This window comes from Oncorhynchus masou, unplaced genomic scaffold (assembly GCF_036934945.1).
Source record: "Oncorhynchus masou masou isolate Uvic2021 unplaced genomic scaffold, UVic_Omas_1.1 unplaced_scaffold_1215, whole genome shotgun sequence".
In the NCBI taxonomy this organism is placed as follows: Eukaryota; Metazoa; Chordata; class Actinopteri; order Salmoniformes; family Salmonidae; genus Oncorhynchus; species Oncorhynchus masou.
This window is the reverse complement of record NW_027001943.1, coordinates 130,660-147,500: the sequence shown is the minus strand read 5'-3', so window position 1 is coordinate 147,500 and position 16,841 is coordinate 130,660. Positions and strand designations below refer to the sequence as shown.

Genomic DNA, 16,841 nt, shown 5'->3' with positions numbered 1-16,841 from the left:
AGTAAACATGACAGTAGGTCTATTACTATCACTGTGTTTTATAAAGCCCTGTTTATCCCTCTAGTAAACATGACAGTTGGTCTGTTACTATCACTGTGTTTTATAAAGCCCTGTTTATCCCTCTTGTAAACATGACAGTTGGTCTGTTCTGTCACTGTGTTTTATAAAGCCCTGTTTATCCCTCTAGTAAACATGACAGTTGGTCTGTTACTATCACTGTGTTTTATAAAGCCCTGTTTATCCCTCTAGTAAACATGACAGTTGGTCTGTTACTATCACTGTGTTTTATAAAGCCCTGTTTATCCTTCTTGTAAACATGACAGTTGGTCTGTTACTATCACTGTGTTTTATAAAGCCCTGTTTATCCCTCTAGTAAACATGACAGTTGGTCTGTTCTGTCACTGTGTTTTATAAAGCCCTGTTTATCCCTCTAGTAAACATGACAGTTGGTCTGTTACTATCACTGTGTTTTATAAAGCCCTGTTTATCCCTCTTGTAAACATGACAGTTGGTCTGTTACTGTGTTTTATAAAGCCCTGTTTCTCCCTCTTGTAAACATGACAGTTGGTCTGTTCTGTTACTGTGTTTTATAAAGCCCTGTTTCTCCCTCTTGTAAACATGACAGTTGGTCTGTTACTATCACTGTGTTTTATAAAGCCCTGTTTATCCCTCTAGTAAACATGACAGTTGGTCTGTTCTGTCACTGTGTTTTATAAAGCCCTGTTTATCCCTCTAGTAAACATGACAGTTGGTCTGTTCTGTCACTGTGTTTTATAAAGCCCTGTTTATCCCTCTAGTAAACATGACAGTTGGTCTGTTACTGTGTTTTATAAAGCCCTGTTTATCCCTCTTGTAAACATGACAGTAGGTCTGTTACTATCACTGTGTTTTATAAAGCCCTGTTTATCCCTCTAGTAAACATGACAGTTGGTCTGTTACTATCACTGTGTTATATAAAGCCCTGTTTATCCCTCTAGTAAACATGACAGTTGGTCTGTTCTGTTACTGTGTTTTATAAAGCCCTGTTTATCCCTCTTGTAAACATGACAGTTGGTCTGTTACTATCACTGTGTTATATAAAGCCCTGTTTATCCCTCTAGTAAACATGACAGTTGGTCTGTTACTATCACTGTGTTTTATAAAGCCCTGTTTATCCCTCTTGTAAACATGACAGTAGGTCTGTTACTATCACTGTGTTTTATAAAGCCCTGTTTATCCCTCTAGTAAACATGACAGTTGGTCTGTTCTGTCACTGTGTTTTATAAAGCCCTGTTTATCCCTCTAGTAAACATGACAGTTGGTCTGTTACTATCACTGTGTTTTATAAAGCCCTGTTTATCCCTCTAGTAAACATGACAGTTGGTCTGTTCTGTCACTGTGTTTTATAAAGCCCTGTTTATCCCTCTAGTAAACATGACAGTTGGTCTGTTACTGTGTTTTATAAAGCCCTGTTTATCCCTCTTGTAAACATGACAGTTGGTCTGTTACTATCACTGTGTTTTATAAAGCCCTGTTTATCCCTCTAGTAAACATGACAGTTGGTCTGTTACTATCACTGTGTTTTATAAAGCCCTGTTTATCCCTCTAGTAAACATGACAGTTGGTCTGTTACTATCACTGTGTTTTATAAAGCCCTGTTTATCCCTCTAGTAAACATGACAGTTGGTCTGTTCTGTCACTGTGTTTTATAAAGCCCTGTTTATCCCTCTAGTAAACATGACAGTTGGTCTGTTACTATCACTGTGTTTTATAAAGCCCTGTTTATCCCTCTAGTAAACATGACAGTTGGTCTGTTCTGTCACTGTGTTTTATAAAGCCCTGTTTATCCCTCTAGTAAACATGACAGTTGGTCTGTTACTATCACTGTGTTTTATAAAGCCCTGTTTATCCCTCTAGTAAACATGACAGTTGGTCTGTTACTATCACTGTGTTATATAAAGCCCTGTTTATCCCTCTAGTAAACATGACAGTTGGTCTGTTACTGTGTTTTATAAAGCCCTGTTTATCCCTCTTGTAAACATGACAGTAGGTCTGTTACTGTGTTTTATAAAGCCCTGTTTATCCCTCTAGTAAACATGACAGTAGGTCTGTTACTATCACTGTGTTTTATAAAGCCCTGTTTATCCCTCTTGTAAACATGACAGTAGGTCTGTTACTATCACTGTGTTTTATAAAGCCCTGTTTATCCCTCTAGTAAACATGACAGTAGGTCTGTTACTATCACTGTGTTTTATAAAGCCCTGTTTATCCCTCTAGTAAACATGACAGTTGGTCTGTTACTATCACTGTGTTTTATAAAGCCCTGTTTATCCCTCTAGTAAACATGACAGTTGGTCTGTTACTATCACTGTGTTTTATAAAGCCCTGTTTATCCCTCTAGTAAACATGACAGTAGGTCTGTTACTATCACTGTGTTTTATAAAGCCCTGTTTCTCCCTCTAGTAAACATGACAGTTGGTCTGTTCTGTTACTGTGTTTTATAAAGCCCTGTTTATCCCTCTAGTAAACATGACAGTAGGTCTGTTACTATCACTGTGTTTTATAAAGCCCTGTTTATCCCTCTTGTAAACATGACAGTTGGTCTGTTCTGTTACTGTGTTTTATAAAGCCCTGTTTATCCCTCTTGTAAACATGACAGTTGGTCTGTTACTATCACTGTGTTTTATAAAGCCCTGTTTATCCCTCTAGTAAACATGACAGTAGGTCTGTTACTATCACTGTGTTTTATAAAGCCCTGTTTATCCCTCTTGTAAACATGACAGTTGGTCTGTTCTGTTACTGTGTTTTATAAAGCCCTGTTTATCCCTCTTGTAAACATGACAGTTGGTCTGTTACTATCACTGTGTTATATAAAGCCCTGTTTATCCCTCTTGTAAACATGACAGTTGGTCTGTTCTGTTACTGTGTTTTATAAAGCCCTGTTTATCCCTCTAGTAAACATGACAGTAGGTCTGTTACTATCACTGTGTTTTATAAAGCCCTGTTTATCCCTCTAGTAAACATGACAGTTGGTCTGTTACTATCACTGTGTTTTATAAAGCCCTGTTTATCCCTCTAGTAAACATGACAGTAGGTCTGTTACTATCACTGTGTTTTATAAAGCCCTGTTTATCCCTCTAGTAAACATGACAGTTGGTCTGTTACTATCACTGTGTTTTATAAAGCCCTGTTTATCCCTCTAGTAAACATGACAGTTGGTCTGTTCTGTCACTGTGTTTTATAAAGCCCTGTTTATCCCTCTAGTAAACATGACAGTTGGTCTGTTACTATCACTGTGTTTTATAAAGCCCTGTTTATCCCTCTAGTAAACATGACAGTTGGTCTGTTACTATCACTGTGTTTTATAAAGCCCTGTTTATCCCTCTTGTAAACATGACAGTTGGTCTGTTACTGTGTTTTATAAAGCCCTGTTTCTCCCTCTTGTAAACATGACAGTTGGTCTGTTACTATCACTGTGTTATATAAAGCCCTGTTTATCCCTCTAGTAAACATGACAGTTGGTCTGTTCTGTCACTGTGTTATATAAAGCCCTGTTTATCCCTCTAGTAAACATGACAGTTGGTCTGTTACTATCACTGTGTTTTATAAAGCCCTGTTTATCCCTCTAGTAAACATGACAGTTGGTCTGTTACTATCACTGTGTTTTATAAAGCCCTGTTTATCCCTCTAGTAAACATGACAGTAGGTCTGTTACTATCACTGTGTTTTATAAAGCCCTGTTTCTCCCTCTAGTAAACATGACAGTTGGTCTGTTACTATCACTGTGTTTTATAAAGCCCTGTTTCTCCCTCTAGTAAACCTGACAGTAGGTCTGTTACTGTGTTTTATAAAGCCCTGTTTATCCCTCTTGTAAACATGACAGTAGGTCTGTTCTGTTACTGTGTTTTATAAAGCCCTGTTTCTCCCTCTAGTAAACATGACAGTTGGTCTGTTACTATCACTGTGTTTTATAAAGCCCTGTTTATCCCTCTTGTAAACATGACAGTAGGTCTGTTACTATCACTGTGTTTTATAAAGCCCTGTTTATCCCTCTTGTAAACATGACAGTTGGTCTGTTACTATCACTGTGTTTTATAAAGCCCTGTTTATCCCTCTAGTAAACATGACAGTTGGTCTGTTACTGTCACTGTGTTTTATAAAGCCCTGTTTATCCCTCTAGTAAACATGACAGTTGGTCTGTTACTGTCACTGTGTTTTATAAAGCCCTGTTTATCCCTCTAGTAAACATGACAGTAGGTCTGTTACTATCACTGTGTTTTATAAAGCCCTGTTTATCCCTCTAGTAAACATGACAGTAGGTCTGTTCTGTTACTGTGTTTTATAAAGCCCTGTTTATCCCTCTAGTTAACATGACAGTAGGTCTGTTCTGTCACTGTGTTTTATAAAGCCCTGTTTATCCCTCTAGTAAACATGACAGTAGGTCTGTTACTATCACTGTGTTTTATAAAGCCCTGTTTATCCCTCTAGTAAACATGACAGTAGGTCTGTTACTATCACTGTGTTTTATAAAGCCCTGTTTATCCCTCTAGTAAACATGACAGTTGGTCTGTTCTGTCACTGTGTTTTATAAAGCCCTGTTTATCCCTCTTGTAAACATGACAGTTGGTCTGTTCTGTTACTGTGTTTTATAAAGCCCTGTTTATCCCTCTAGTTAACATGACAGTAGGTCTGTTACTATCACTGTGTTTTATAAAGCCCTGTTTATCCCTCTAGTAAACATGACAGTAGGTCTGTTACTATCACTGTGTTTTATAAAGCCCTGTTTATCCCTCTTGTAAACATGACAGTTGGTCTGTTACTATCACTGTGTTTTATAAAGCCCTGTTTATCCCTCTTGTAAACATGACAGTTGGTCTGTTACTGTGTTTTATAAAGCCCTGTTTCTCCCTCTAGTAAACATGACAGTTGGTCTGTTACTATCACTGTGTTTTATAAAGCCCTGTTTATCCCTCTAGTAAACATGACAGTAGGTCTGTTACTATCACTGTGTTTTATAAAGCCCTGTTTATCCCTCTTGTAAACATGACAGTTGGTCTGTTCTGTTACTGTGTTTTATAAAGCCCTGTTTACATCCCAAGCTGTTGCAGAGTTGTGTGACATTAGTAGCCTGTCTTTGTGTACCGTTGCCAATCAGCTGTCCTCTTCCTACCAGGTTGTCCTGTTCCCGGTGTTTCACCAGGGTTCATACTAACCCCACTATGGTCCATTATAACCCTATATAACCCTAATGTAACGTCATTATAGACTGTGTTAGCAGCAGCGGTTACCGTTTGGCTCACCCAAGTGTCTGTGTGTGTCTCTGTTTCAGTTTGGCTCACCCAAGTGTCTGTGTGTGTCTCTGTTACAGTTTGGCTCACCAAAGTGTCTGTGTGTGTGTGTCTCTCTGTTACTGTTTGGCTCACCCAAGTGTCTGTGTATGTCTGTCTCTCTGTTACCGTTTGGCTCACCCAAGTGTCTGTGTGTGTCTCTCTGTTACTGTTTGGCTCACCCAAGTGTTTGTGTGTGTCTCTGTTACAGTTTGGCTCACCCAAGTGTCTGTGTGTGTCTCTGTTACAGTTTGGCTCACCAAAGTGTCTGTGTGTGTGTGTCTCTCTGTTACTGTTTGGCTCACCCAAGTGTCTGTGTATGTCTGTCTCTCTGTTACCGTTTGGCTCACCCAAGTGTCTGTGTGTGTCTCTCTGTTACTGTTTGGCTCACCCAAGTGTTTGTGTGTGTCTCTGTTACAGTTTGGCTCACCCAAGTGTCTGTGTGTGTCTCTGTTACTGTTTGGCTCACCCAAGTGTCTGTGTGTGTGTCTCTGTTACAGTTTGGCTCACCCAAGTGTCTGTGTGTGTCTCTCTGTTACAGTTTGGCTCACCCAAGTGTCTGTGTGTGTCTCTCTGTTACCGTTTGGCTCACCCAAGTGTCTGTGTGTGTCTCTCTGTTACCGTTTGGCTCACCCAAGTGTCTGTGTGTGTCTCTGTTACCGTTTGGCTCACCCAAGTGTCTGTGTGTGTCTCTGCAGGAGAAGTTGTCGTTCCTTCACGGTCTGTTCCAGCGTCTGTTGGCGGGCTGCGTCCTCGTCTCCCAGCCGCAATGCATCCTGGGTAGTTTCTCCTGGGCGGAGCTCTGTGATGTCATAACGGAACACGTCGACACCCTCACCTCTGACCTTACACGCGCCAACGAGAGGGTAGGGTGTGTGTGTGAGATGTGTGTGAGCTAGTGAGATACTATTTGTTTCTCTTACAATACAGCTTTTACAAATGTTCACAAAATCTTAGGCCGTATTTGATGTCTTTCTCTCTCCCTCCCTCTCGCTCTCTTCTCTCTCTCCCCTCTCTCTCTTTCTCCTCCATCTCTCTCTCTCTCTCGACACTCTCTCTCGCTCCCTCTACTTTCTCTCTCTCACGCTTTCTCTACTTTTTCTCTCTCACGCTCTCTCTCTCCTTTCTCTCTCACGCTCTCTCTACTTTCTCTCACGCTCTCTCTCGACTTTCTCTCACGCTCTCTCTTGACTTTCTCTCACGCTCTCTCTCGACTTTCTCTCACGCTCTCTCTCTACTTTCTCTCACGCTCTCTCTACTTTCTCTCACGCTCTCTCTCTACTGTCTGTCACGCTCTCTCTCTACTTTCTCTCACGCTCTCTCTCCTTTCTCTCTCACGCTCTCTCTCCTTTCTCTCTCACGCTCTCTCTACTTTCTCTCACGCTCTCTCTACTTTCTCTCTCTCACGCTCTCTCTCTCCTTTCTCTCTCACACTCTCTCTCTACTTTCTCTCAAGCTCTCTCTCTACTTTCTCTCTCTCACACTCTCTCTCTACTTTCTCTCAAGCTCTCTCTCTACTTTCTCTCTCTCACGCTCTCTCTCTACTTTCTCTCAAGCTCTCTCTCTACTTCTCTCTCACGCTCTCTCTCGACTTTCTCTCACGCTCTCTCTCGACTTTCTCTCTCTCTCTCTCTCCCTCTCTCCCTCTCTAGGTGTCCCACCTGCAGGCTGTGTGTGAGAGTAACAGTGTGTGTGTATCTCAGCTGCAGCAGAGCCAGGAAGGGGTGTTAGTGAGAATAGAGGAGACAGTGAAACAGAGAGAAGAGACCTGGACAGCACAGAGACATGAGATGGACCAGCAACACACACACACTGTTACACTGCTACAGGGGAAGATACAGGTAACTAACACACTGCTACAGGGGAAGATACAGGTAACTAACACACTGTTACAGGGGAAGATACAGGTAACTAACACACTGTTACACTGCTACAGGGGAAGATACAGGTAACTAACACACTGCTACAGGGAAGATACAGGTAACTAACACACTGTTACACTGCTACAGGGGAAGATACAGGTAACTAACACACTGTTACACTGCTACAGGGGAAGATACAGGTAACTAACACACTGTTACAGGGAAGATACAGGTAACTAACACACTGTTACAGGGAAGATACAGGTAACTAACACACTGTTACACTGCTACAGGGGGAGGATACAGGTAACTAACACACTGTTACACTGATACAGGGAAGATACAGGTAACTAACACACTGCTACAGGGAAGATACAGGTAACTAACACACTGTTACACTGATACAGGGAAGATACAGGTAACTAACACACTGCTACAGGGAAGATACAGGTAACTAACACACTGTTACACTGATACAGGGAAGATACAGGTAACTAACACACTGTTACAGGGAAGATACAGGTAACTAACACACTGTTACACTGCTACAGGGGAAGATACAGGTAACTAACACACTGTTACACTGCTACAGGGGAAGATACAGGTAACTAACACACTGTTACACTGTTACAGGGAAGATACAGGTAACTAACACACTGCTACAGGGAAGATACAGGTAACTAACACACTGCTACACTGCTACAGGGAAGATACAGGTAACTAACACACTGCTACACTGCTACAGGGAAGATACAGGTAACTAACACACTGCTACACTGCTACAGGGGAAGATACAGGTAACTAACACACTGTTACAGGGGAAGATACAGGTAACTAACACACTGCTACAGGGAAGATACAGGTAACTAACACACTGTTACACTGCTACAGGGGAAGATACAGGTAACTAACACACTGTTACACTGCTACAGGGGAAGATACAGGTAACTAACACACTGTTACACTGCTACAGGGGAAGATACAGGTAACTAACACACTGTTACACTGCTACAGGGGAAGATACAGGTAACTAACACACTGTTACACTGCTGCAGGGGAAGATACAGGTAACTAACACACTGCTACAGGGAAGATACAGGTAACTAACACACTGTTACACTGCTACAGGGGAAGATACAGGTAACTAACACACTGCTACAGGGAAGATACAGGTAACTAACACACTGCTACAGGGAAGATACAGGTAACTAACACACTGCTACAGGGGAAGATACAGGTAACTAACACACTGTTACAGGGAAGATACAGGTAACTAACACACTGCTACAGGGGAAGATACAGGTAACTAACACACTGCTACACTGCTACAGGGAAGATACAGGTAACTAACACACTGCTACAGGGAAGATACAGGTAACTAACACACTGTTACACTGTTACAGGGGAAGATACAGGTAACTAACACACTGCTACAGGGAAGATACAGGTAACTAACACACTGTTACACTGCTACAGGGGAAGATACAGGTAACTAACACACTGCTACAGGGAAGATACAGGTAACTAACACACTGCTACAGGGGAAGATACAGGTAACTAACACACTGCTACAGGTGAAGATACAGGTAACTAACACACTGTTACAGGGGAAGATACAGGTAACTAACACACTGTTACACTGCTACAGGGAAGATACAGGTAACTAACACACTGTTACACTGTTACAGGGGAAGATACAGGTAACTAACACACTGCTACAGGGAAGATACAGGTAACTAACACACTGCTACAGGGGAAGATACAGGTAACTAACACACTGCTACAGGTGAAGATACAGGTAACTAACACACTGTTACACTGCTACAGGGGAAGATACAGGTAACTAACACACTGCTACAGGGAAGATACAGGTAACTAACACACTGCTACAGGGGAAGATACAGGTAACTAACACACTGCTACAGGTGAAGATACAGGTAACTAACACACTGTTACAGGGGAAGATACAGGTAACTAACACACTGTTACACTGCTACAGGGAAGATACAGGTAACTAACACACTGTTACACTGCTACAGGGGAAGATACAGGTAACTAACACACTGCTACAGGGAAGATACAGGTAACTAACACACTGCTACAGGGAAGATACAGGTAACTAACACACTGCTACAGGGGAAGATACAGGTAACTAACACACTGTTACAGGGAAGATACAGGTAACTAACACACTGCTACAGGGGAAGATACAGGTAACTAACACACTGCTACACTGCTACAGGGAAGATACAGGTAACTAACACACTGCTACAGGGAAGATACAGGTAACTAACACACTGTTACACTGTTACAGGGGAAGATACAGGTAACTAACACACTGCTACAGGGAAGATACAGGTAACTAACACACTGTTACACTGCTACAGGGGAAGATACAGGTAACTAACACACTGCTACAGGGAAGATACAGGTAACTAACACACTGCTACAGGGAAGATACAGGTAACTAACACACTGCTACAGTGGAAGATACAGGTAACTAACACACTGTTACAGGGAAGATACAGGTAACTAACACACTGCTACAGGGGAAGATACTGTTAACTAACACACTGTTACAGGGAAGATACAGGTAACTAACACACTGCTACAGGGGAAGATACAGGTAACTAACACACTGCTACACTGCTACAGGGAAGATACAGGTAACTAACACACTGTTACACTGTTACAGGGGAAGATACAGGTAACTAACACACTGCTACACTGTTACAGGGGAAGATACAGGTAACTAACACACTGTTACACTGTTACAGGGGAAGATACAGGTAACTAACACACTGCTACACTGTTACAGGGGAAGATACAGGTAACTAACACACTGCTACACTGCTACAGGGAAGATACAGGTAACTAACACACTGCTACAGGGAAGATACAGGTAACTAACACACTGTTACACTGCTACAGGGGAAGATACAGGTAACTAACACACTGCTACAGGGAAGATACAGGTAACTAACACACTGTTACACTGTTACAGGGGAAGATACAGGTAACTAACACACTGTTACACTGTTACAGGGGAAGATACAGGTAACTAACACACTGTTACACTGTTACAGGGGAAGATACAGGTAACTAACACACTGTTACACTGTTACAGGGGAAGATACAGGTAACTAACACACTGTTACACTGTTACAGGGGAAGATACAGGTAACTAACACACTGCTACAGGGGAAGATACAGGTAACTAACACACTGCTACAGGGAAGATACAGGTAACTAACACACTGCTACAGGGAAGATACAGGTAACTAACACACTGCTACAGGGAAGATACAGGTAACTCACACACTGTTACACTGTTACAGGGGAAGATACAGGTAACTAACACACTGTTACACTGTTACAGGGGAAGATACAGGTAACTAACACACTGTTACACTGCTACAGGGGAAGATACAGGTAACTAACACACTGCTACAGGGAAGATACAGGTAACTAACACACTGCTACAGGGGAAGATACAGGTAACTAACACACTGTTACAGGGGAAGATACAGGTAACTAACACACTGTTACAGGGGAAGATACAGATAACTAACACACTGCTACAGGGGAAGATACAGGTAACTAACACACTGCTACAGGGGAAGATACAGGTAACTAACACACTGCTACAGGGGAAGATACAGGTAACTAACACACTGCTACAGGGGAAGATACAGTTAACTAACACACTGTTACAGGGGAAGATACAGGTAACTAACACACTGTTACAGGGAAGATACAGGTAACTAACACACTGCTACAGGGGAAGATACAGGTAACTAACACACTGTTACAGGGAAGATACAGGTAACTAACACACTGCTACAGGGAAGATACAGGTAACTAACACACTGTTACAGGGAAGATACAGGTAACTAACACACTGCTACAGGGAAGATACAGGTAACTAACACACTGTTACAGGGAAGATACAGGTAACTAACACACTGCTACACTGTTACAGGGAAGATACAGGTAACTAACACACTGCTACAGGGAAGATACAGGTAACTAACACACTGATACAGGTAACTAACACACTGCTACAGGGGAAGATACAGGTAACTAACACACTGTTACAGGGAAGATACAGGTAACTAACACACTGTTACAGGGAAGATACAGGTAACTAACACACTGCTACAGGGAAGATACAGGTAACTAACACACTGTTACAGGGAAGATACAGGTAACTAACACACTGCTACACTGTTACAGGGAAGATACAGGTAACTAACACACTGCTACACTGCTACAGGGGAAGATACAGGTAACTAACACACTGTTACAGGGGAAGATACAGGTAACTAACACACTGTTACACTGCTACAGGGGAAGATACAGGTAACTAACACACTGTTACACTGCTACAGGGGAAGATACAGGTAACTAACACACTGTTACACTGTTACAGGGAAGATACAGGTAACTAACACACTGCTACAGGGAAGATACAGGTAACTAACACACTGCTACAGGTGAAGATACAGGTAACTAACACACTGCTACAGGGGAAGATACATGTAACTAACACACTGCTACAGGGAAGATACAGGTAACTAACACACTGCTACAGGTGAAGATACAGGTAACTAACACACTGCTACAGGGGAAGATACAGGTAACTAACACACTGCTACAGGGAAGATACAGGTAACTAACACACTGCTACAGGGAAGATACAGGTAACTAACACACTGCTACAGGGAAGATACAGGTAACTAACACACTGCTACAGGGGAAGATACAGGTAACTAACACACTGCTACAGGGGAAGATACAGGTAACTAACACACTGCTACAGGGGAAGATACAGGTAACTAACACACTGCTACAGGGGAAGATACAGGTAACTAACACACTGTTACAGGGGAAGATACAGGTAACTAACACACTGTTACAGGGGAAGATACAGGTAACTAACACACTGCTACAGGGGAAGATACAGGTAACTAACACACTGTTACAGGGAAGATACAGGTAACTAACACACTGCTACAGGGGAAGATACAGGTAACTAACACACTGTTACAGGGGAAGATACAGGTAACTAACACACTGTTACAGGGAAGATACAGGTAACTAACACACTGCTACAGGGGAAGATACAGGTAACTAACACACTGCTACAGGAGAATATACAGGTAACTAACACACTGTTACACTGCTACAGGGGAAGATACAGGTAACTAACACACTGCTACAGGTGAAGATACAGGTAACTAACACACTGTTACAGGGGAAGATACAGGTAACTAACACACTGCTACAGGGAAGATACAGGTAACTAACACACTGCTACAGGGAAGATACAGGTAACTAACACACTGCTACAGGTGAAGATACAGGTAACTAACACACTGTTACAGGGGAAGATACAGGTAACTAACACACTGTTACAGGGAAGATACAGGTAACTAACACACTGTTACAGGGGAAGATACAGGTAACTAACACACTGCTACAGGGAAGATACAGGTAACTAACACACTGCTACAGGGGAAGATACAGGTAACTAACACACTGCTACAGGGAAGATACAGGTAACTAACACACTGCTACAGGGAAGATACAGGTAACTAACACACTGTTACAGGGAAGATACAGGTAACTAACACACTGCTACACTGTTACAGGGGAAGATACAGGTAACTAACACACTGTTACACTGTTACAGGGGAAGATACAGGTAACTAACACACTGTTACACTGTTACAGGGAAGATACAGGTAACTAACACACTGTTACACTGCTACAGGGGGAGGATACAGGTAACTAACACACTGCTACAGGGGAAGATACAGGTAACTAACACACTGTTACAGGGAAGATACAGGTAACTAACACACTGCTACAGGGGAAGATACAGGTAACTAACACACTGCTACAGGGGAAGATACAGGTAACTAACACACTGTTACAGGGGAAGATACAGGTAACTAACACACTGCTACACTGCTACTCATACACACAGAGACACATCTACACATAAAGCACAACCAATCCTTTCGTAAATGTCTTTCTTTTTCTCTCTCGTTCTTCCTCTCTCCTTCCCTTCCCCACCTCTCTCCCTCCTCTCTCTCTCCTTCCCCACCTCTCTCCCTCCTCTCTCTCTCTCTCTCTCTCTCCCTCCTCTCTCTCTCCTTCCCTTCCCCACCTCTCTCCCTCCTCTCTCTCTCCTTCCCTTCCCCACCTCTCTCCCTGCTCTCTCTCTCCTTCCCTTCCCCACCTCTCTCCCTCCTCTCTCTCTCCTTCCCTTCCCCACCTCTCTCCCTCCTCTCTCTCTCCTTCCCTTCCCCACCTCTCTCCTTCCTTTCCTCTCCCTCCTCTCTCTCTCCTTCCCTTCCCCACCTCTCTCCCTCCTCTCTCTCTCCTTCCCTTCCCCACCTCTCTCCCTCCTCTCTCTCCCTCCTCTCTCTCTCCTTCCCTTCCCCACCTCTCTCCCTCCTCTCTCTCCCTCCTCTCTCTCTCCTTCCCTTCCCCACCTCTCTCCCTAGATGTTCGCTGCTCAGCTTGAGGAGGCCCGTCAGAGACTATCCTCACTCGAGAAAGAACGCAGCCAGCTGACCAATGACCTCGCCATGCTCCAGAAAACCCTAACCCAGTCTGACCTCCAGGGGTCAACCCTGCTCTCAGCCTGCACCCTACTGGCTGGGGCGCTCACACACCTCACACACGCCACACACACACTCCGCACACAGAAAACTCTCCTCACTCGCCGCTTGGCGGAGCGAGAGGGCCTAGAGATGGAGGTTAGAACGCTCGTACAAGCTCTAGGGGAGGGAAGAGGAGAGGGGGATGAGCAGAGGAAGGGAGGAGGGGTGAGGAGGTGGAGAAGGTGTGTGGTGTGTGTGATAGCTGTGAACAGGTTGTGTGTGTTGGGACGGGGGAGCAGGCTGGTGTTTAGGGTGGGTGGGCAGAGGTACCCCTCTATAGGAGTTCGTGTTTCAGTCGTCCCTCCTCTGGAGGAGAGAGAGAAGGACTCAACATCGCCATCTAAAGGTGAGCAGGGCAATGACACAACTGCACTGTGAAATTATTATTATGAAAATATTTGTGAATGTTTTTGACTCGTTGATATATGCAAGGGCATTCCAACCCTCTTCCTGGAGATCTACTGTCCTGTAGGTTATCAGTCCAACCCTCTTCCTGGAGATCTACTGTCCTGTAGGTTTTCAGTCCAACCCTCTTCCTGGAGATCTACTGTCCTGTAGGTTTTCAGTCCAACCCTCTTCCTGGAGATCTACTGTCCTGTAGGTTTACAGTCCAACCCTCTTCCTGGAGATCTACTGTCCTGTAGGTTATCAGTCCAACCCTCTTCCTGGAGATCTACTGTCCTGTAGATTATCAGTCCAACCCTCTTCCTGGAGATCTACTGTCCTGTAGGTTTTCAGTCCAACCCTCTTCCTGGTTATTTACTGTCCTGTAGGTTTTTCAGTCCAACCCTCTTCCTGGAGATCTACTGTCCTGTAGGTTTTTCAGGCCAACCCTCTTCCTGGAGATCTACTGTCCTGTAGGTTATCAGTCCAACCCTCTTCCTGGAGATCTACTGTCCTGTAGGTTATCAGTTCCAACCCTCTTCCTGGAGATCTACTGTCCTGAAGGTTATCAGTCCAACCCTCTTCCTGGAGATCTACTGTCCTGTAGGTTATCAGTCCAACCCTCTTCCTGGAGATCTACTGTCCTGTAGGTTTTTCAGGCCAACCCTCTTCCTGGAGATCTACTGTCCTGTAGGTTATCAGTCCAACCCTCTTCCTGGAGATCTACTGTCCTGTAGGTTTTTCAGGCCAACCCTCTTCCTGGAGATCTACTGTCCTGTAGGTTTTCAGTCCAACCCTCTTCCTGGAGATCTACTGTCCTGTAGGTTTTCAGTCCAACCCTCTTCCTGGAGATCTACTGTCCTGTAGGTTTTCAGTCCAACCCTCTTCCTGGAGATCTACTGTCCTGTAGGTTTTTCAGGCCAACCCTCTTCCTGGAGATCTACTGTCCTGTAGGTTATCAGTCCAACCCTCTTCCTGGAGATCTACTGTCCTGTAGGTTTTCAGTCCAACCCTCTTCCTGGAGATCTACTGTCCTGTAGGTTTTCAGTCCAACCCTCTTCCTGGAGATCTACTGTCCTGTAGGTTTTCAGTCCAACTCTCTTCCTGGAGATCTACTGTCCTGGAGATCTACTGTCCTGTAGGTTTACAGTCCAACCCTCTTCCTGGAGATCTACTGTCCTGTAGGTTTTCAGTCCAACCCTCTTCCTGGAGATCTACTGTCCTGTAGGTTTTCAGTCCAACCCTCTTCCTGGTTATTTACTGTCCTGTAGGTTTTTCAGTCCAACCCTCTTCCTGGAGATCTACTGTCCTGTAGGTTTTTCAGTCCTACCCTCTTCCTGGAGATCTACTGTCCTGTAGGTTTTCAGTCCAACCCTCTTCCTGGAGATCTACTGTCCTGTAGGTTTACAGTCCAACCCTCTTCCTGGAGATCTACTGTCCAGTAGGTTTTCAGTCCAACCCTCTTCCTGGAGATCTACTGTCCTGTAGGTTTTTCAGGCCAACCCTCTTCCTGGAGATCTACTGTCCTGTAGGTTTTTCAGGCCAACCCTCTTCCTGGAGATCTACTGTCCTGTAGGTTTACAGTCCAACCCTCTTCCTGGAGATCTACTGTCCTGGAGATCTACTGTCCTGTAGGTTTTCAGCCCAACCCTCTTCCTGGAGATCTACTGTCCTGTAGGTTTTCAGTCCAACCCTCTTCCTGGAGATCTACTGTCCTGTAGGTTTTCAGTCCAACCCCCTTCCTGGAGATCTACTGTCCTGGAGATCTACTGTCCTGTAGTTTTACAGTCCAACCCTCTTCCTGGAGATCTACTGTCCTGTAGGTTTTCAGCCCAACCCTCTTCCTGGAGATCTACTGTCCTGTAGGTTTTCAGTCCAACCCTCTTCACTGGAGATCTACTGTCCTGTAGGTTTTCAGTCCAACCCTCTTCCTGGAGATCTACTGTCCTGTAGGTTTACAGTCCAACCCTCTTCCTGGAGATCTACTGTCCTGTAGGTTTTCAGGCCAACCCTCTTCCTGGAGATCTACTGTCCTGTAGGTTTACAGTCCAACCCTCTTCCTGGAGATCTACTGTCCTGGAGATCTACTGTCCTGTAGGTTTTCAGTCCAACCCTCTTCCTGGAGATCTACTGTCCTGTAGGTTTTCAGTCCAACCCTCTTCCTGGAGATCTACTGTCCTGTAGGTTTTTCAGGCCAACCCTCTTCCTGGAGATCTACTGTCCTGTAGGTTTACAGTCCAACCCTCTTCCTGGAGATCTACTGTCCTGTAGGTTTACAGTCCAACCCTCTTCCTGGAGATCTACTGTCCTGTAGGTTTTCAGGTCAACCCTCTTCCTGGAGATCTACTGTCCTGTAGGTTTTCAGCCCAACCCTCTTCCTGGAGATCTACTGTCCTGTAGGTTTTCAGTCCAACCCTCTTCACTGGAGATCTACTGTCCTGTAGGTTTACAGTCCAACCCTCTTCCTGGAGATCTGTCCTGGAGATCTACTGTCCTGCAGGTTTTCAGTCCAACCCTCTTCCTGGAGATCTACTGTCCTGGAGATCTACTGTCCTGTAGGTTTACAGTCCTACCATCTTCCTGGAGATCTACTGTCCTGTAGGTTTTCAGTCCAA

General features: G+C 44.0%; 1 protein-coding gene across 1 annotated transcript in view; it reads left to right on the top strand.

Moving 5' to 3' along the window:
* The window catches only part of LOC135529949 (coiled-coil domain-containing protein 171-like), a 112,915-nt gene that overhangs the window by 39,912 nt on the left and 56,162 nt on the right, over nt 1-16,841 (top strand). The window contains exons 12-15 of the mRNA XM_064958352.1: nt 6,005-6,172; nt 6,959-7,213; nt 11,925-12,101; nt 13,684-14,188. Coding sequence (XP_064814424.1) covers nt 6,005-6,172; nt 6,959-7,213; nt 11,925-12,101; nt 13,684-14,188 — 1,105 coding nt within the window. The remainder of the gene's footprint in view (nt 1-6,004; nt 6,173-6,958; nt 7,214-11,924; nt 12,102-13,683; nt 14,189-16,841) is intronic.